Source organism: Eschrichtius robustus, chromosome 9 (assembly GCF_028021215.1).
Source record: "Eschrichtius robustus isolate mEscRob2 chromosome 9, mEscRob2.pri, whole genome shotgun sequence".
NCBI classification, from domain to species: domain Eukaryota; kingdom Metazoa; phylum Chordata; class Mammalia; order Artiodactyla; family Eschrichtiidae; genus Eschrichtius; species Eschrichtius robustus.
Window position 1 is genome coordinate 33,640,538 of NC_090832.1, and position 23,249 is coordinate 33,663,786.

Sequence of the window (23,249 nt, forward strand, 5' to 3'; positions counted from 1 at the left end):
GTGGAGTCTATTCCCCCGCACATCCCCCTTTGAATCTGGGTTGGCTTTATGACAAACTCTGACCATCAGAATGCTTCAGAGGGACACTGAGCCTTAGCTTCAAGGAGTTTCACAGTTTCTGCTTCCACACTTCTGGAATCCTGCTGCCTTGTGAAAAATCCCAGGCTAGCCTTCTTGAGGAAGAGAGGCAACATGAGCAACAGAAAGGCAGATCCAAACATTCTAGCTGAGGTCCTACCAGGTGAATAAGGCCATCTAGGAACCCACCCCACCGCATGATAACAAAACAACTATCCAAGGGGACCCTGTTCAAATTGCCAACCTACAGAATAGTGAGGATATATATAGTTGCTGTATATTATCAACAACTATTAAATTCTGGAGTAGTAGCAACAGATAACTGATAAACTTTCTCAAGTTTCGCATGTGTGATTTAGAATGTGAATTCAGCTTAGAGACTTCAAGTTGCAATTCATAGGTTAAAAAGTATTAACAACAGTTCTTAATTTTATTCAAAGTTAAGAATGTGAAGGAGATTAACCAAGATGGCAGAGTAGAAGGACGTGCTCTCACTCCCTCTTGCGAGAGCACCAGAATCACAACTGGCTGCTGGACAATCATTGACAGGAAGACCCTGACTTCACCAAGGAGGATACCCCACGTCCAAGGACAGAGGAGAAGCCACAGCGAGACGGTAGGAGGGGCGCAATCAGAGTAAAATCAAATCCCATAACTACTGGGTGGGTGGCTCACAGACTGGCGAACACTTATACCACAAAAGTCCACCCACTGGAGTGAAGGTTCTGAGCCCCACGTCAGGCTTCCCAACCTGGGGATCCGGCTACGGGAGGAGGAATTCCTAGAGAATGAGACTTTGAAGCCTAGTGGGAATTGATTGCAGGACTTTGACAGGACTGGGGGAAACAGAGACCCCACTCTTGGAGGGCACACACAAAGTAGTGTGCGCATCGGGACCCAGGGGAAGGAGCAGTGACCCTGGGGGAGACTGAACCAGACCTACCCGCTGGTGTTGGGGGGTCCCCTGCAGAGGCGAGTGGTGGCTCTGTTTCACCGTGGGGATAAGGACACTGGCAGCAGAGGTTCTGGGAAGTTCTCCTTGGCGTGAGCCCTCCCAGAGTCTGCCATTAACCCCACCAAAGAGCACGGGTAGGCTCCAGTGTTGGGTTGCCTCAGGCAAAACAACCAACAGGGAGGGAACCCAGCCCCACCCATCAACAGTCAAGTGGATTAAGGTTTTACTGAGCTCTGACAGCCACAGCAACAGGGAGGGAACCCAGCCCCACCCATCAACAGCCAAGTGGATTAAGGTTTTACTGAGCTCTGACCGCCACAGCAACAGTCAGTTCTACCCACCACCAGAGCCTCCCATCAAGCCTCTTAGATAGCCTCAACCACCAGAGGGCAGACAACAGAAGCAAGAAAAACTACAATCCTGCAGCCTGTGGACCAAAAACCACAGTTACAGAAAGATAGAGAAGATGAAAAGGCAGAGGGCTATGTACCAGATGAAGGAACAAGAAAAAACACCAGAAAAACAACTAAATGAAGTGGAGATAGGCAACCTTCCAGAAAAAGAATTCAGAATAATGATAGTGAAGATGATCCAGGACCTCGGAATAAGAATGGAGGCAAAGATTGAGAAGATGCAAGAAATGATTAACAAAGACCTAGAAGAACTAAAGAACAAACAAACAGAGATGACCAATACAATAACTGAAATGAAAACTACACTAGAAGGAATCAATAACAGAATAACTGAGGCAGAAGAACGGATAAGTGACCTGGAAGACAGAATGGTGGAATTCACTGCTGTGGAACAGACTAAAGAAAAAAGAATGAAAAGAAATGAAGACAGCCTAAGAGACCTCTGGGACAACATTAAAAGCAACAACATTCGCATTATAGGGGTCCCAGAAGGAGAAGAGAGAGAGAAAGGACCAGAGAAAATATTTGAAGAGATTATAGTCGAAAACTTCCCTAACATGGGAAAGGAAATAGCCACCCACGTCCAGGAAGCACAGAGAGTCCCATACAGAATAAACCCAAGGAGAAACACGCCGAGACACATAGTAATCAAAGTGGCAAAAATTAAAGACAAAGAAAAATTGTTGAAAGCAGCAAGGGAAAAACGACAAATAACATACAAGGGAACTCCCATAAGGTTAACAGCTGATTTCTCAGCAGAAACTCTGCAAGCCAGAAGGGAGTGGCATGATATACTTAAAGTGATGAAAGGGAAGAACCTACAACCAAGATTACTCTACCTGGCAAGGATCTCATTTAGATTTGATGGAGAAACCAAAAGCTTTACAGACAAGCAAAAGCTAAGAGAATTCAGCACCACCAAACCAGCTCTACAACAAATGCTAAAGGAACTTCTCTAAGTGGGAAACACAAGAGAAGAAAAGGACCTACAAAAACAAACCCAAAACAATTAAGAAAATGGTCATAGGAACATACATATCGATAATTACCTTAAACGTGAATGGATTAAATGCCCCAACCAAAAGACATAGACTGGCTGAATGGATACAAAAACAAGACCCATATATATGCTGTCTACAAGAGACCCACTTTAGACCTAGGGACACATACAGACTGAAAGTGAGGGGATGGAAAAAGATATTCCATGCAAATGGAAATCAAAAGAAAGCTGGAGTAGCTATACTCATATCAGATAAAATAGACTTTAAAATAAAGAATGTTATAAGAGACAAGGAAGGACACTACATAATGATCCAGGGATCAATCCAAGAAGAAGATATAACAATTATAAATATATATGCACCCAACATAGGAGCACCTCAATACATAAGGCAACTGCTAACAGCTATAAAAGAGGAAATTGAGAGTAACACAATAATAGTGGGGGACTTTAACACTTCACTTACACCAATGGACAGATCATCCAAAATGAAAATAAATAAGGAAACAGAAGCTTTAAATGACACAACAGACCAGATAGATTTAATTGATATATATAGGACATTCCATCCAAAAACAGCAGATTACACGTTCTTCTCAAGTGCGCACGGAACATTCTCCAGGATAGATCACATCTTGGGTCACAAATCAAGCCTCAGTAAATTTAAGAAAATTGAAATCATATCAAGCATCTTTTCTGACCACAACGCTATGAGATTAGAAATGAATTACAGGGGAAAAAAATGTAAAAAGGACAAACACATGGAGGCTAAACAATACGTTACTAAATAACCAAGAGATCACTGAAGAAATCAAAGAGGAAATAAAAAACTACCTAGAGACAAATGACAATGAAAACACGACGACCCAAAACCTATGGGATGCAGCAAAAGCGGTTCTAAGAGGGAAGTTTATAGCTATACAAGCCTACCAAAAGAAACAAAAAAAATCTCAAATAAACAATCTAACCTTACACCTAAAGAAACTAGAGAAAGAAGAACAAACAAAACCCAAAGTTAGCAGAAGGAAAGAAATCATAAAGATCAGAGCAGAAATAAATGAAATAGAAACAAAGAAAACAATAGCAAAGATCAATAAAACTAAAAGTTGGTTCTTTGAGAAGATAAACAAAATTGATAAGCCATTAGCCAGACTCATCAAGAAAAAGAGGGAGAGGACTCAAATCAATAAAATCAGAAATGGAAAAGGAGAAGTTACAACAGACACCGCAGAAATACAAAGCATCCTAAGAGACTACTACAAGCAACTTTATACCAATAAAATGGACAACCTGGAAGAAATGGACAAATTCTTAGAAAGGTATAACCTTCCAAGACTGAATCAGGAAGAAATAGAAAATATGAACAGACCTATCACAAGTAATGAAATTGAAACTGTGATTAAAAATCTTCCAACAAACAAAAGTCCAGGACCAGATGGCTTCACAGGTGAATTCTATCAAACATTTAGAGAAGAGCTAACAGCCATCCTTCTCAAACTCTTCCAAAAAATTGCAGAGGAAGGAACACTCCCAAACTCATTCTATCAGGCCACCATCACCCTGATACCAAAACCAGACAAAGACACTACAAAAAAAGAAAATTACAGACCAATATCACTGATGAATATAGATGCAAAAATCCTCAACAAAATACTAGCAAACAGAATCCAACAACACATTAAAAGGATCATACACCACGATCAAGTGGGATTTATCCCAGGGATGCAAGGATTCTTCAATATACGCAAATCAATCAATGTGATACACCATATTAACAAATTGAAGAATAAAAACCATATGATCATCTCAATAGATGCAGAAAAAGCTTTTGACAAAATTCAACACCCATTTCTGATAAAAACTCTCCAGAAAGTGGGCATAGAGGGAACCTACCTCATCATAATAAAGGCCATATATGACAAACCCACAGCAAACATCATTCTCAATGGTGAAAAACTGAAAGCATTTCCTCTAAGATCAGGAACGAGACAAGGATGTCCACTCTCACCACTATTATTCAACATAGTTCTGGAAGTCCTAGCCACGGCAATCAGAGAAGAAAAAGAAATAAAAGGAATACAAATTGGAAAAGAAGAAGTAAAACTGTCACTGTTTGCGGATGACATGATACTATACATAGAGAATCCTAAAACTGCCACCAGAAAACTGCTAGAACTAATTAATGAATATGGTAAAGTTGCAGGATACAAAATTAATGCACAGAAATCTCTTGCATTCCTATACACTAATGATGAAAAATCTGAAAGAGAAATTATGGAAACACTCCCATTTACCATTGCAACAAAAAAATAAAATACTTAGGAATAAACCTACCTAGGGAGACAAAAGACCTGTATGCAGAAAACTATAAGACACTGATGAAAGAAATTAAAGATGATACCAACAGATGGAGAGATATACCATGTTCTTGGATTGGAAGAATCAACATTGTGAAAATGAGTATACTACCCAAAGCAATCTACAGATTCAATGCAATCCCTATCAAATTACCAATGGCATTTTTTACAGAGCTAGAACAAATCATCTTAAAATTTGTATGGAGACACAAAAGACCCCGAATAGCCAAAGCAGTCTTGAGGCAAAAAAATGGAGCTGGAGGAATCAGACTCCCTGACTTCAGACTATACTACAAAGCTACAGTAATCAAGACAATATGGCACTGGCACAAAAACAGAAACATAGATCAATGGAACAAGATAGAAAGCCCAGAGATTAACCCACACACCTATGGTCAACTAATCTATGACAAAGGAGGCAAAGATATACAATGGAGAAAAGACAGTCTCTTCAATAAGTGGTGCTGGGAAAACTGGACAGCTACATGTAAAAGAATGAAATTAGAATACTCCCTAACACCATACACAAAAATAAACTCAAAATGGATTAGAGACCTAAATATAAGACTGGACACTATAAAACTCTTAGAGGAAAACATAGGAAGAACACTCTTTGACATAAATCACAGCAAGATCTTTTTTGATCCACCTCCTAGAGTAATGGAAATAAAAACAAAAATAAACAAGTGGGACCTAATGAAACTTCAAAGCTTTTGCACAGCAAAGGAAACCATAAACAAGACGAAAAGACAACCCTCAGAATGGGAGAAAATATTTGCAAATGAATCAACGGACAAAGGATTAATCTCCAAAATATATAAACAGCTCATTCAGCTCAATATCAAAGAAACAAACACCCCAATCCAAAAATGGGCAGAAGACCTAAATAGACATTTCTCCAAAGAAGACATACAGACGGCCACGAAGCACATGAAAAGATGCTCAACATCACTAATTATTAGAGAAATGCAAATCAAAACTACAATGAGGTATCACCTCACTCCTGTTAGAATGGGCATCATCAGAAAATCCACAAACAACAAATGCTGGAGAGGGTGTGGAGAAAAGGGAACCCTCTTGCACTGTTGGTGGGAATGTAAATTGATACAGCCACTATGGAGAACAATATGGAGGTTCCTTAAAAAACTAAAAATAGAATTACCATATGACCCAGCAATCCCACTACTGGGCATATACCCAGAGAAATCCGTAATTCAAAAAGACACATGCACCCGAATGTTCATTGCAGCACTATTTACAATAGCCCGGTCATGGAAGCAACCTAAATGCCCATCAGCAGAGGAATGGATAAAGAAGTAGTGGTACATATATACAATGGAATATTACTCAGCCATAAAAAGGAACGAAATTGAGTCATTTGTTGAGACGTTGGATGGATCTAGAGACTGTCATACAGAGTGAAGTAAGTCAGAAAGAGAAAAACAAATATCGTATATTAATGCATGTATGTGGAACCTAGAAAAATGGTACAGATGAGCCAGTTTGCAGGGCAGAAGTTGAGACACAGATGTAGAGAATGGACATATGGACACCAAGGGGGGAAAACTGCGGTGAGGTGGGGATGGTGGTGTGCTGAATTGGGCGATTGGGATTGACATGTATACACTGATGTGTATAAAATTGATGCCTAATAAGAACCTGCAGTATAAAAAAACAAACAAAACAACTAATACTAAACTTTCATTGGGTTATTTGTATGGAAATATGTTAATATAAATGTTTCAGACATTACATGAAAGTTCTAAAAATCTTATATGTTCTGGTATAATGTTATAAGTAATAATCCTAGTTATTACTTTAAAATGTATATCTCAGAAATAACTAATTTTCTTGTCAACTGCATTATTATGAACTTTCGTCAAATCTTTAACCGTGGTCATTTTTAAGTCTTTTGTCATTTACAGACAGTTCTGGGTGTACTCTGATGATTTTGCAAATATGTTCCTATAAAAGGGTTTCATCTTCAAGAAATTCATGGAAAAGACTCTGACAAGTACAGGTTTCTGGTAACTGACTGTACTGCTGAACTGAATGAATAAGCATTTTCAGAACTCTAATGAAAAACTGATGAACTCATAAAAGTGCTAACAAAAGATCAAGATGAAAAAAAAATTAATTACATGGGACTGAGTGAACTGATGAGGATGAGTATAATTTTTGTGACTTTCTGTCTGAATTTAAAAAAAAAAAAAAATCCCACAAGGACTCAGAGGCAAAGAATATACAAATCAATTTTCACTGCAAAGTAAAGGAGCTGTTACCGTGGAGGATTACTGGACTGAATGTCAATATTATGACATAGTATGAGTGTGTTTCATGTTTGGTAATTGCAATCATTGTTGCTTTTGTTGTGGTCATCCATGTACAATACTTGGTGTCAGTCTATTTATCCCTTGTAAAAATAAAATACAGTGTGTGTGTGTGTGAAAAAAAAAAAAAAAAAAAAAAGAATGTGAAGATTCCTTTCCCACTGAATCCAAGTTCATCACTACTTCAAAAGTTCCATTCAAAGCATTGTGCTCTTTTTTCACTTTCAAGATCTTGAAAGATACTTGCTAATATGACATCTCACTATGCTTTTTAGGGTACTGTATGCTTCAGAAATACTTTGCTAGCTCTTTCTCTAATTTATCTATAATTCATAACCTACCCATTTCTAAGAGGAATTGAGTCAGCTCATTGATAATGGTATGGCTAGAGGCTCCTTACTGATGGTTCCAGAAATTTTCAGGGAAAAGTTTTCTCAGTATTCTCAGTTTTCACTTCAGACAAGCAGAAATCAGGGACTGGAATGCAGAACTAGATCTGATTTACTGTAACACACTACAGAGTAAATTGGTGAGCTAGAATGCCAAGAGGCATGATGGATACAGCTTTTTCTGTCATTTATTCTACCCCCTGCCCATCTGTTTTGGTTCCTCATCTTCAGTTGTTGAAATGAAAATGTACTTAATTGCTCTTTCAAGGACTCATAGTTCCATTTTATGTCTCTGTGTCCAAAGGTCTATTATTATCCCATGTCTTATGGTCTCCATATCTGCTTTTGGGGGAACAAAGTACAAGCACATTTCCATAGATGAAAGGTAAGTTTTATAGTATGCTCCAAGTAATATACTAACATCTGTCCAAATGGGTCAGAAAGACTTATGAATTCGACAGCCATGGGATTTTTTCAAAGCTTCTGTACAAGTCTAGTTCATGCAGTTATAAGATAAACACATGGGGAAATGTGCCCTTTACATAATGGTTTGCTATTTTATCCTGACACAAAATATTTAACTTACACCACAAGCTACTTTAATTTGTCCTCAAAAAGTCTGAAATGTCTGGCAACAAACACTGGAAATGGGAGGCAAATTAAAACCACGTTTAATTCACTATGATAGGGAAGATCTGAAGAGTGCATAGAGACAAGGAATATTCACATTATGTAAACAATTGTTCTTTGATAAGGGTGCAGTAACTGCTCAGTGTAAATTAACACCTATCTTATAATCAAGACCCCCAAGGAACCTCTCCAAACCATTCTCCTCTTCAGCAATAGAGATAAGGCTATAAAATGAGATTCTGCCTGAAATGCATGGGAGCAAAAGCAAATATTTCAAGACTATGATTATATTTTACATGACTAAATGTTTTTGAGGCTTTGCTTATAAAAGTGTCAGGATAAATTTGTGTCTAATACTAGCAAATGCAATACTACATTCAGGTCGTTATAGCTGGGCACATGTAAGGGGCGAATCATGCAGCTGATATTACAGATCTTTCCGTTAGCAATTAGTACAAAATACTGCATTTCTACCAGAGTCCCCCATGCATAATAACTACTGGCTTACTGTCACAAAAAATTCACACACTGCATCCAAACCAAAGAAGCCAAAGCTGAAACGAGTGCATTGCATATTTTTAAAAAGGCCAAACCTATTAACCAATTTTAGGTAAAGATACATAAATTGTCTGCTGTAATCAAAAAGGGATAAAATGAGTAAATATACATTTCTAACAAAAGATAAAATTTGTGTGTTAATGTGTGTGTTTTAATTTAATTCTTCTGCATTAAGGCCATTGATAATTCCTTGGGTATGGATTGTATATTTCTCTTTCCTCTTTCTTCTTCAAGAAGAAAGTTTTAGATTAGCATTTATTTAAGGCTTATTAAAATGGATTCAGTTATTCCATATTATTTATAGATAAATATCTTCTAAAATAAAAATGTGGTTTCAGACCCATTAAAAAGACTTTTTTTTTTTTGCCTGTTAGTTCTTTGAATAGAGGGAAAGACTTTCTGTAGGTTTAGGATGAGGCTGATGAATTTATTTCATATACCAAGTAGTTGTGATATATATACATATATAAATATTAAACAAAATGATGTATATAAATATATATTAAAAATAAGTTCGATATGGTTCAAGTATGGTATAGCTCTTCAAAAAACAAATGGAAGCTTTGAAAGTATTATAAATAATAATGGGACAGTAGCTTTTATCTACACAATATTCACTACATTGAAGACAATATGTTGTGTCTTGCCTTCATTATCTCATCTAATGTTTACAGCAATTCTATGAGGTAAGTACTATAAATACCCTAATTTTAAAGATGAGAAAAAGAGTTACAATCATAGTGTTTATGAATCTATAAATAATGTATTTGAAGAACTTTAAGAGAAGAGAAAAATGTAAGGTCACCATAAAAGCGGTTTTCAGTGACTTGAAAAGCCTAGAATTATAAAAAAAACAGAATATAGCCTGACCTAACTATCTCATCAAAAACTGAGGAGCTGCACAAAGCATCATGCTTTTGAAAAAAATGATCAAATAATAACCATGATGATAAGAACAGCTAAAATTTATTGAACATCTATTATGCTTAGACACCACCTAATGTACATAGGATTTCATTTCCACTTTACGGATAATAAAATGAGGTTTAGAAAAGTTAACTAATCGAATGTCACACAACTTTTATGTGGCCAGCCAGAATTCAAAGCTTCTATAGCCTCTTCACTATAGCATGCTTCCTTGCATTAGGAGATGCTCTGTTTCAGGGACACCACCGAATAGAAGATGATTAGACTACCTCATTTATAAGACTTCCAACTTTAAGATGATGTGATCTATTTTTCTTCAAGGTTAATAAACTTCCTGGATTCTGCAGAGTGCAAATTGCAATCAAGTAGAGTTTACTCTCAAAATAAAGCCTGACTGAAAAGAAAAGAAACAGTGATCAGCCTCTTCTATACAACAGTTCAACAGCACAACTCCTTAATCTACTAATGGAACGGCTTTCTCAATGTGATATACAAACCACTGAGACTGATGGCCAATACGAAAATTACCTGGAATCAGAGTGATAGTTGCTGTTCTACAACATTGCTAGCCTGGACCAAGGCCGAGAACGTTGTCAACAAGAAACTCAAAGCATCTTTCACTAACAAAATAGATGTGAAAAAGGTGTAAGGAGGGTGAACAGAAGTTACTTTTATAGCTATCCTGATGCCTGGATTTGAACAACATGCCCCAGTTTAGAGTTGTAGAAAACTATAATAGACATACTGGGCTTTGAATAGGAACTAGTACTTGGGGATTAAATGGGGACAGAGAGAGGATGGTGTTTAAGAGGCTAGGATGGAGTGTGATCACATGTCCAACAGAGCCTCACTCATTAAGTAGCAAATGGAGGTCAACTGATGTTTTTCATCATCTTTTATTATAGAAAGTCCCATTTTCTTTCCAGTAATCAACCATATTCCACTATTTTGTTCCTGCTCTCATATACAGGGGACAATACTGCCATTAGTAATCACCTTTGATTATAAGAGTACTACAGGGTTCTAGTGATAATATATAAGGGCCTCTGCATTACTGTGATAGATCCTTGCTGGCAACTGGCTATTAAAAACAATAATCTATATAAAATAGATAGCTAACAAGGACCTACTGTATAGCACAGGGAACTATACTCAATATTTTGTAATAACCTATAAGGGGAAAAAAATCTGAAAAAAAATATACATATATAAAACTGAATCACTGTGCTATATACCTGAAACTAACAAGACACTGTAAATCAACTAGGGTTCAATAAAATTAAAAAAATAAAAATAAAAACAACAACCTAGACTGTGTCTCTGCAGGTCAGTATCAAGTCAGGGTAAAACTTCAAACCTGGGGTTGTACCAAGTGTCTAGAAAGTGCACATTTTACAGAGTTAGTGCGTCACCACATTTAGTTAGGCTTACCTTAGGTTACAGGTAAAAAAAAACACAGTTCATGATTGCTTTTGCAACATTAGCAAGCAAAGCATCTTCTTAAATGTTATATTCTAGATAAATTGTGACTATAAATAATAAAGCTGATATATACCTAATATTTCATATGCTTTGAATAAAAATAGATATAGCATCAATATGATATTTATAAAATGATATTTCAGGCACTCTTTATGGAATGACAGCCTGCCAACAGCTACTAATTTTAAATTCTGTTCTTTAGGAGAATAATATATTTTACTACACCACTCATAATCTATTTTAAACATTGTACAAGTTGTTCAGTGTTAATTCCTAGTCTGTAGAAAATAGGACATGAAAAAATCCAAGTTTTGTGCTTCCCAATACAAAACTTTACTATTAAATAAATAATGCTTTTCTTGCCGAGTCTCAGATTTCAGAAAGGCAGGTGGTTGTTCTCACTTTATAAAATGACGTGTAAATTATGAATGAGGGTTGGAAGAAGAAGTTGGATTTGTATTAACCTAACTTACTAAGAAGTCCTGATTTGGGAAATCCAATAAAATATCTACTCAGAACTCATCAACATCTGTAAAGAAAGAATGCATTGCAGAGCTCTCTCCAATTATTGCCACAAGAAAAAAATGAAAAGGCTTTGGAGGAAATCTGAGCACCCAGTTAGTGTGTCTTCTCATCTGCACAGAGGACAGGACTCCACTTGACCATCTCTGATGAATAAGAATCTACCATAACTACCATAATGTTTTTTGGGTTTTTTTGGCCACACCATGTGGCTCATGGGATCTCAGTTCCCCGACCAGGGACTGAACCTGGGCCACAGCAGTGAAAGCTCTGAATCCTAACCACTAGACCACCAGGGAACTCCTGATAACTACCACAATGCTTTAAAACTTAGAGGAAAGAGTCTTAATGGTTAGCAGAGAAAAAAAAAAATGTATGTACCTACTGACATTATACACATTAAAATTTTTTCATTTTTTTAAGCCCATTTTATCTTTCTTCTTCATAGAGGTAAGATGGGCTCTAAGCCCAGAAGAAGTAAATGAATTAAGAACTGAAATAATTAATGTTGCGTATGTTGGGAAAACCATGTTTGCTTTTCGTGTCTTGCATTAACAGTCAACATAGAGGTTAAGAAAGTAAGATTTTCCAGACAGATCTAGGTTCAAATCACAACTCTGTTGAAAAGTCAGGGTGAACCTTGGAAAGGTGACTTAAATCACCTAAATTCAGTTTTTTTTAATTTATTTATTTCAAATGTAAAAATTTTTGTTGGGGTATAGTTGATTTCAGTTTTGTTTTGTTTTTTAAAATCACACTGTGGACATAATAATGTATGGGGACGTGGCAAGAATGAAAAGAACAGCATATAAAGCGCTTAACATCATTTCTGACAAATGGTAGGCTCTCAACACGGGTGAACCTTTAAAGAATTACTACTGTGATGAACCCTGTGTGGCAGAAGGGGCTGTAGGGGATGCCTGGGATTGAAAGCAGATACGTTGGTCAGGTGTGCCCAGGCACTGAGTTGGCTTGGCGGGGTTGATAACGTTGGTGGGTTGAATTTGGCTAACTATGAGAGAATCTTGTATCTAAATATTTCCTACTAAGGGCACAGACTATTTGTGTAAATTCTTCATGATAGTAATGGAATGCCCACGTATAAAAAGCCTGTGTCCTGTAAGAAATTCACTATTTTGGATCCAATAAAACCCTAGCTTGCTCTCTGGCAATTGTCTGTGGCAGCTATTAGTTTCTTTTAGAAATGTAGGTGGTCAAGAAAAGTTCTTTCACGCTTTCTGCATTTTCTCTGTGTCCTCTACAGCACAATTTAAAATTATTTGTTAAATAAATTAAAAGCATAAACTAATTATACAGGGAGGCTCCTTCCACCAATATGCAGCTCACCTGAGATACTGCAATGATCATGCCTACGTTATTTATCCTACATTATTTTTGGGTATACATATCCATGATGTAGGCCAAATTAAACTGTGTTTTCTAGAGAATGAACCAAAGAGAGAAGAATTAACTGTACAATACATGCTCCAGGCTCCAAAGAAGCTTTTCTCAGAAGACATTTCTCTTACTACATAAATATTCTCTTGCCAGAACCAGTCTACTTTCATCCACTCCCACTCATGGGCATTATAAAGTTCTACTATAGGCACACGTGACAAAACAGGCCCTGCAGATCAAATGTGCTGGGTCAATCCATTCTTTGGTTTCTTGCTCTAAGTTGGCTTAAGGATATAGAAAAATAGAAGGAAAAGAAGAAGTAAAACTGTCACCATTTGCAGATGACATGATGCTATATACAGAAAACCCTAAAGGCACTGCCCAAAAACTATTTGAACTCATCATTGAATTCAGTAAAGTGGCAGGACACAAAATTAATATACAGAAATCTGTTGTATTTTTATACACTAACAACAAACTATCAGAAAGAGAAATTAAGAAAACAATCCCACTTACAATTGCATCAAAAAGAATAAAATACCTAGGTATAAATCTAACTAAGGAGGTAAAAGACCTATACTTGTAAAACTGTAAGACACTGGTTAAAGAAATTGAAGACAGCACAAACAAATGGAAGGATATACCATGCTTATGGATTGGAAGAGTACGTATTGTTTAAATGACCATACTACCTAAAGCAATCTACAGATTTGATGCAATCTCTATCAAAATACAATGGTATTTTCCACAGAACGAGAACAAATGATTCTAAAATTTGTACGGAAAAACAAAATACACAAAAGAACCAAAACAATCTTGAGAAAGAAGAGCAGAGCTGGAGGAATCACGCTCCCTGACTTCAGACTCTACTACAAAGCTACAGTTATCAAAACAGTATGGTACTGGCACAAAAATACACATATAGATCAATGGAACAGGATAGAGAGCAAAGAAACCAACAAACTCATAGAAAAAGAGATCAGATTTTTCTGATCTCACCTCTAGAAAATTAATTACTTTAAAGTTCAAGGTCTGTTAGATTAGCATTTAGGTTAGTAATATCTATATATTATTTAGTTAAATATTTCCTTATTAATAATTTAGTTTTAATAATAATATTAAAGCTAGTTGGATTACATTGGAAGTCCATTTCAATTACCATTAAAATATGCCATTTTACTTGAGAAGAGTGAATATGTATATACCAATAACTGAATATGATAATGTAAATGTATATTACATATTACACTTCATCTCTCCCCTCCCATCAACCATGACACTTATTTTTATTTTAAATGCAATACACTTTCATCAAAGACTGTTGAAATACATAGAAAAAAAGTTTAAAAAGTTATATTCCCAAACATACCTAGTCTTTACCTTTCGGCATATCTAAAAAGCCAGCCTTAGCTTTTGAGGTAACTCATCAAACTAGAGCACAAACAAAAATTCTAGTTAAAATGTTAAGCTTTAGACACACATAAGATGTTAAAACCAGAAATACTGGCATGTGTAAATACATTAAAATAAATAAATATTGAAATAAAAGATACTTAAATAATTTCCATTTCTATTTGTTAGAAAGAATTAAGACCACTAATGTAAATTCCCTCAAGGAAAAGAATACCATAATATAACTGTCTTCTCTAAATTTATAAATAACTGTTTTAGATTAGAATTTATATAAGATCCAAAAATTCTATTTAACTACTGATATTCGATGTATGTTCAGTATGGCATTACTGAATCCAGAAGCAGTTATTAAAACAAAACAAAACATATGAGTAAAAACACTTGAGTTCATTGTCACTGCTTCCAGGTTCTGTAGGGCAAGAGAAAGTTACGAAGCAGGATGCCCATGGATTTCTGTAAAAACTCGGAAATGAAAAGTCAGTTGTAATTCAAGCCTTACAGTGTCTGTCCAGCTGATTACAAATTCAGGAGGATTCTAAAAGAATTTAATAAACCCAGACCTTTAATCTGTCACAAAGGCAATGTCAGCTTCAGGTAAAACTGCAAACTCTGAGATGGGCAAAATAAAATAAAATCTGCCTCCGGGAGCTTTGCTGTAGGTCTTCAATGAACTGACTAAAGCATGCTGAAGATTTTCTCAGCTGTTCTTGGCTCAGCGGGATGGAGACTAAAACAGCAGGCAAGCAGAAGAAGGTGGATAGATAGTGTCAGAGAGAATGAAGAGTAGCACTAGCTATTGCAGAATAAGAAAAGTCAGTCTTTCTCATTGGAAATGAGATAGAAATGGAACCAAGGCCCCCAGAACTAACAGCTAAGTTAGTATACGTACAAACACACTCCATGCCCTCGCGCGCATGCCAGTGTTTGCAGCCGTCACACTTCTGTCCTGTGGCTCCGGGTCGGCATGTGCAGATCCCTGTGACAGGGTCACAGGGGACAGGCAGTGAGCCATGGGGGTCACACTCACATTCTTGGCAGGAGCCTCCGGGGCTGCTTGGGCTGCCGGTATAGCCAGGGGCACACCTGAATTTAAACAGTGACAAAGCAAAGGAGATTAATAATAAGTCATGTCTCGAAATTGTTGTTGTGTGTGCGTGTATTGTTTGAATGAAACAAAATTGATACCAAAAGTCAATAGATCAGGGGTTAGCAAACTTTTCCTGTAAAGAACCAGATAGTAAATATTTTAGGCTTTGCAGGTCAAGAGGCAAAATCAAACTCGTGCAGTGAAAGAGAAAGAAATTTTCAAACACTGTTGGTTGATGGAATTCAAAACATAATAATAGAATATAAATTGTTTTATAATAATAATCTACTAATGGAAAACCAAACTAATAATGAGAAGAATGGGATTCTTGTTGAGGTATCAAATTTACTTAAGTAGGGCTCAAATTTACTTAACTAGGGCTCAAATTTAGTGCTCTCTGTCATCGAAGTTTGCCCATAACCGCCATTCCCAGCTTGAGTGCCATACAGGATTAGGCAATGGGCCAAATTTTGTGGTCCATACTCTGCCCACTACTGCTCTAGATCATAAACTTTTTTTTGAAGGTTTCATTTTTAAACTAGAAATGAGTGAAATTTTCTATTTACTCCTGGGCTTTCCTAGATACACACATTTTAGAGATCAAAATGACCAAGGAATTCAACCCATTAATTTTACTAATGAGCAAAAAGAAGCAAGAGGCGATAAACTACTACATTTTCTATTTAATTCAACTGGTCTTTCCTTCCTACCACATCTTCCTCAAGATGGATTTTTCATTGTGTATCTCTGGAAGTGGGGTAATGTTATGCAAATAAAATATGTAACACCGACTTGAGAAATTAGAAAGGAAATCCAACTGGATGAAGCCAAATTGCCATCCACTCTCTTCTACCCGTCTGTGCAACCATTCATCTAAGTATATACCACTGTCGGTTACGTTACTGGAAGTCTGATAACTTTACAAGATGCTGGCAAAACCATATGCTCTGGTTTACCCAGAATGGTCCCAGTTTGCCTGTTGTCCTGGCTTAAGTATTAAAAACATATTCTGTCTTTCCCTAGAGTATCCTGGATTGGAAAATAAATTATACACATAGTCAGCCTAAATATAATCAACAGTAAGAATTTTTGTTCAAGAGGAAAATATGGGAGGAAGCTGAGAGACAATAGGAGATTGAAGCCAAAAGTTGTAAACACTAGCCAAATAATCCTGGACCATCTTTAGTGGCCTGGGATTGTAGAAATTTGCAGGCTGATTGTGAAAGTTAGTTCATCCCGTGTTGGTTAGAAAAAGCAAAGCAAGAAGAAAATTACCTGTAACATTAGGTTTTCATACATTTATGGTTTTAATATTTTATTTCCTATGTACTATTAAAAATTGTTTCTTAACATTTTCAGGTGAAAGAATTCAATTCTAAGCAGGTTCAGAATGATTAAATGTTCAAAGAGTTTTACAAGAGTAATGAAGACAAAGCATGGGTAGGGGGTTCTACAATACAGCGACACTCAAGACATTTAAGCAGTTTTAGACCTGAGCTGATGAGTTTGGGCAGGTCATAAGGTGATTTAAATGATTTAAGAAGCTCTCAGAAGTGAAACAAATTTATTTGGAAGGTTACAATAAAAATTTAAGCAAGACCTTTGGATTAATTTAGCTGAATAAAAGCAATTTTTCAGGAAACTATAACCTGATCATTTATATGTTAGAGATGATGAATGTGGAGCTGTAACAACATTTGAGAACCGCAAAAACAATTCAAGCCATTCCCATTTGATAGTGTATGACCCTGCTCATCTCTATGCTACATAAACTGTCACCTCTTACTGATTAAACATTTATGGATATTAAAAAAGTAATTTTTCTATAATCACTCTGCCTTATGCCAATAATTGTCATTTCAGTGTACCCTTCCAGTCTTTTCTATATATACGCTTTTATAGATAGTAGAAACTCCAATTTACAAATGTAGCTATAGTATCAAACATTTTTTCATAAATTATGGCAGCTAATCCCCTTGGCGTCCAGGGATGTTTTAGTCGTCATCCTACTGGTGTTTACAAGGGCATGAAATGAATATTAGCCTAAGCATGAACACTAAAGCACACTGGCTGACATTAAAATATACATATTCAAATGATGTATATATCTCCACAACAAACGGAAATGTTTTTGGATTTCATACTGCTTTTAGTTACCTAATTGTTACAAATCTCTGTTGGCATGGAAATTGTGAATGTACTGTTTTATATATATATATGCAAGCAGTGGATATTGTGTTTAAAGTTACCACATACAGAATTATTTAGAAATATATTTTGCAAACTTATCAAAACAGAATTGGAATTTATAAAACATGTTTAATTATTTAGTTACCTATTTATTTCCATTATTAACACAACCATTGCTGGTTATATTAAAAGAAGATTCTTAAATTGATGATGATAAAATTAATATTGGTTTATATTTGCAAAGAGATTCGTGATTTAAGGAAGTGCTCCTAGAAGAATCCAGCAAAGGAGTGGGTGAAGCAGGAAATGGAAAAGAAAGGATCCAGGCGATGGTGTGATTCCAGGTGAGGTCCCAGTCTTAGCCTAAGTCTATGGAAAGCTCTGGAGCATAAATAACATCTCAACATCTGTTCAGCTTTCGGGCAAGGGAGCTGGACTTTTGTACTCCCACACTAGCGAGCCATTAGGTCTGGGCCACTGGAGGAAGGCGTGGGGGGGAAATTCTCAGGCTTTTTTGCCTCTCCTATGGGAGAGGAGACTTCTATGTAGGTACTCCTCTATTTGCAGGGTATCCTCTATTTACCTGATCTTCGTAATGTCAGTGGAAAGTAGGTAGAGTATCAGCTATTCTGATGTTATAAGTGAGAAAAATGAGACCCAGCAAAGTTTGTGGAGCTCAGCTATGTCCATGGGTCTTTATAGAACTTTATACTGTTATCAATTATACTAAAATTATCATGTGTGTTTAATGTTAATAGTTAATATCAGTTGCTCTCTGTTACCTTAGAAAGAATAAAAACCTACTAAAAATGGTGGTGATAAGCTTGAGTATCCAAGATACTGATCTTACAGAAAATATGCATCCAGAAAAATATAAATTACAACCTTCCTAGACAGTCAGTCTGGAATTCTGTTTCTTAACTTACCATTTGTATTACATGTTAGCATTCAATTTAATAACTACATACAAGCATTATCAGAATTTGTAAAAAATATGGTGAGAGGAGGCATTTAAATACTATTGTTTGCGTGTTGAAAAGGAGAACCAAATAACACTTTAATGTTTGGTTGTTTTAATTAAGAATTCCTGATACCATTTATATTCTGAATTATGTGTATACTTGCTGATGTAGTGCCAGAGTGCTCAGAACAGCGATGTGCATGCAGTTAGTGCTAGCCAACAATTTCCAGCGAATTAAAATGAGAATTATGTGTGGCCAGCTTTTTATTACTGTTAACTACAGATAAGCTTTTGGAAATTGATTTATTTGTTCTTGTAAATGCTCCCTCCCTCTGTCTCTCTCTCCCTCTCTAATCTATGTTGGAGTATATACATATATATATGCTAAAATATAAATTAGATAATTGTGAAATAATTTGGAATCTTAGAAAAAGTTGAAATAGATGGAAGTAAACAACTTTCTTTGCATAAAGTCTAAAGACATAAAAATACTTTTGAAAGCATATAAGCTACTAGAGAATATGAAAATAATGACATAAAAATAATGAATACTTTTCTACTATGATCTTTTATTATATGAGCTCTATGCATATCACTGCTCTCCATGTATCATGATTGTTCCTACCGTTCGCAGTACTGGCCTTCGTATTCTCGTGGGCAAGCTGTGCAGCGGTAATCATCCAGGCCTTCCGTGACACAAGAAGGGCTGAAACTGAATCAGAAAAGAAAGATTGCAAAAAATCTTTTGACTTACTTATTTTATAAATTTAAGTAATTCTATCTGTTAACTAGATGATTGGAACTATTTTTTGATGGTTAGAAATGGCATATTTATAAGTTTCTATTCAAGGGTAGGCTATCACAACTAAGTACTACTAATAATAGTCAACAAATAAAGATGGTTGTTTTTTGATGAATTAACAATGCATCTCACCGACCATGTTAAAACTTTGAAATTTTAATAATTATGCGACAACCAGGAAAATATTAAACACCCAGAAAAAGTGTACCATTTTTCATGAATCAAAAGAAAAACACGATGAGAATTCCTGCATATATGTCAGATGGTAGAATAAGTATTATTGAATATCTTTTGGGTTAAAAAAATGGGGACATAAAAGCTATATAATTTTTTTTCTAAAAAGCCCAAATTGCCACTGGCATTTCAATGCATGATGTGTGAATAGATGTTTCACTTAAAATAAAAGAGTGCCTTTTCTAATTTATATACAGATTTCAAACCACATTTTACTTTAAGCACAAAATAATGTGATCTAGCGTGAGGAAAGAAGAATGGAAATCTTGAAAATGAATACGATTTTCTGACAATTTTATAATCTCTTCTAGTAAGTAGGTCTCATATAATATGCCCTGTTTTCACTACAACACTGCTAGACCACGGCCAGTCAGCCTTGCTCCAGGACTCTTGATCACCTTACCCCACAAAAGAAATACTAGACAAGACTTGAAAACTAAACTATGCTAAAACATAGTTTTGTATTGTTACAAACTTCTCTCAAATACAAGTAGTGCTTCATTCCCACTGGACAAAATGCATGGTGCACTGGAAATTTAGGAAGAAAAGACACATGTATTTGTTGCAAAATGGTAATGCTGCAAACACCCTTTTCCTTTTTGTTGGTCTGCAAAAGCAGTTGACGCTGAAAAAGCAATAAAGTATATAGACCAGAGCTGCAACTCCTATTGGTCAGGTGCCATTAGGACACTATTTCAATTGCCTTCTGATGCATTCAATCAATAGTACATGAATAAGTAATAAACTCTAACCTTTGCAAAATATGTGAACAAATTGATCAACTACTCACAACCTCATTATTCAACAAATTATTTTTTTTGCCTTCACAAAAATAGACCCACAAATACATAATTGACACATTCTTGCAAGCTTCTAGCTCTTTTAACTCAGCTTGATGCTGAGTTCATCTGCGTGCGCACACACACACATGCACACACAAACTCATATACATATATAGGCACTTGGAAACAGATTTTTAGACATTCAAGTGAAATTCTACAGAGCCAACATAACTAAATTATATTCCTTTATAGTAACATATCTGTCTCAATTACTATGCAGGAATGTTGTAATTCTCCTTGGATAGTAGATATAAACTTTTTTGAATTATGACATTACGGTGGACTAAAATTTTTCCTTACATCACATATAAGGATTTATGAAAGAGGAAGTAGGAGTTACACCTTACTTGAGGTTAGAGTTTATTCTTTACGCTCCCAAATTCCTCATCTCCTCTCAATTTTCATACTGTCTGCAGGACCACTCAGAAATCTGACTGTTTTTCCTCTTGAAGGCCATCTTTTACATTCCCTTAGATTTGTTAATTCCAAGGTTGCTTCAACAGAATTTCTGAGATTTAGAGTCTGCTACTCTGTGTCATCCCCTGTGGAGTCTACTGAAATGAATTGGCTTCCGGGATCCCACCCCCTTATCCCAGTTCACTGATTGTTCCTTTTCAGTCTCCTTTGCTGGATCTACATCATGTCCTTGACCTCTTAATATGCTTCACAGTTCAGTCTTCAGGTTTCTCCTATCCTGTCCTGTCCTTTCTCCCCTAAATGATCTCATTCAGTATTAAAAGGCTCTAAATATTGCATCTATCCTAACAGATCTAAAACTGAGCTCCCGTCCTCCAAAAAATACCGCTAACCATTCTATCATTTTCCCTGGCTCTGTCAATGGCCATACTTTGCTTACTTTGCTTCCATTTGCTCTGCCATAAACCACAGAGTCATCTTTGTCGCCCTTCTCTCACATTCCACAGGTATTCTATCTGCAAATGCTGCTGGTGTTACCATAATTAATTCATTGCATTATCCTGTTCTAAGCCACCTCTTGCCATTGGCAGATTTTTAGCCTTCAGGACATTTAGTTACTCACTGGAGCTTCCCTGACTCCACCTCCTGTCACCCTTCCCCTGTCCCCATTCACTCTGCTCCAGCTGCCCTGGATCCTTGCTGTCTACTACGCGTGGCCTGTCTCCAGGCCAGTGCACTTACTTTTTCCTCTGGCTGGGCTGCTCTTCCTCCAGATAGTCAGGTGACTCTCTCCATTACTTCATTCAAGGCTCTGAACAAGCCTCATCTGTTTGTGTTTGTGAAGATCTTCATCAAGCACCCTATCTAAAAGGGTACCCCATTCACTCCAAATTCACTGAGGCTGCCCTATTTTTTCCTGGTGGCACTTTCACTATCTGATACTACATTATGTATCTATTTGTGTTTTTTCAGCTTTATTAAAGTATAACTGGCAAATAAAATTGTAATATATTTAAAGTGTACACGTGATGATTTGATATACGTGTATGATGTGAAAGGATTCCCACCATCTAGATAATTAACACATCTATCACTTCATATATTTACCTTTTTTGTGTGTGAGAATTCACAAGTTCTACTCTCCTAGTAAGTATCCATTATACAATAATGTATTATCAACTGTGGTCACTATGTTATATATTAGATCCTTAGACCTTATTCATTTTATAACTGAAAGTTTGCACCCTTTTACCACCCTCTCCAAATCTCTCCCGTTCCCTGCTCCCTGGCAACGACCGCTGTACACTGTTTCCATGAGTTTGTTCGTTTTTAGATTACACCCATAAGTGAAACCATGCAGCTTTTTCTTTCTCTGTCTGGCAGAAACTGCTGAACACATTTGGAGGAAAAAAACTCCGAAAAACTCAAACTTGGCCTCATTGTAGAAGGGAGGAGAGGGCATTGAGCCTGGAAAGAGGGGTCCGATTGCAGAGGGTTTCTAATACTCTGCTAAAATATCTGAGCTTTCCTTGGTAGGCAGTGGAAAACCCTTGAGGGTATGTGAGCAACGCTGTACTGTCACAATGGTTAAAAGTTTATTGTATTTGTTTTGGTAAGAGATATTGGAGACTTGAACTAATATGTGGGTGAGTTAGTAACCACTTACCATCCCCCATCTATGAAGAGGGATATCTCAGCCTCCTTCATCTATGTTTCAGGATCTTTTTTTTTTATCTCAGGGAGAAGTGCTTCTCTTCTCATCATACATAGGTCTTTACTTTGTTAATTAATGTTCCAAACTTTATGTGATGACCTTAGGGGGTCATGAAATCACTTTACTGGGTTTTGACTAAAGTTTCTTCTAATAATGCAAGAAAATAAAATTGAATAAAAGTTACAGTATATATTATATATGTATAGCTAGCTAGCTAGCCAGATAGATAGATATCCACACACACATTTTTTGTGTTCTAGCTTATGATTAAAAAAAGGTTTTCTTAAAGTGGTTGCAATCAATAAAGTTTGAAAGCCATTGAACTAGCCACTTTGATTTCATACTTGATTCTTACATTGTCCTTTGCATAAAAATATACTTAAATTACATAAATCATATAAAACAAAAATGAAACAAATATGAAAACACTTTTTTGTTGATCCTGCTAATCAATCAAGGTAGTACTCTTTCTTTCCCTTCTTCAAATTTCTTAGAGCTGTATGCTCACACCCATGTGACTTAATGTCTGCTTCCACTATTGATTGTCAAA

At 36.3% G+C, this 23,249-nt stretch overlaps 1 protein-coding gene across 2 annotated transcripts in view; it reads right to left on the reverse strand.

Annotated features, from left to right (window-relative positions):
- LAMA2 (laminin subunit alpha 2) overlaps positions 1 to 23,249 on the reverse strand; it is a 623,525-nt gene that overhangs the window by 143,124 nt on the left and 457,152 nt on the right. For both annotated transcript variants that reach the window (XM_068551053.1, XM_068551052.1), the window contains exons 31-32: positions 19,316 to 19,402; positions 15,342 to 15,535 (exon numbers count right to left, since the gene is read on the reverse strand). In XM_068551053.1, coding sequence (XP_068407154.1) covers positions 15,342 to 15,535; positions 19,316 to 19,402 — 281 coding nt within the window. The remainder of the gene's footprint in view (positions 1 to 15,341; positions 15,536 to 19,315; positions 19,403 to 23,249) is intronic.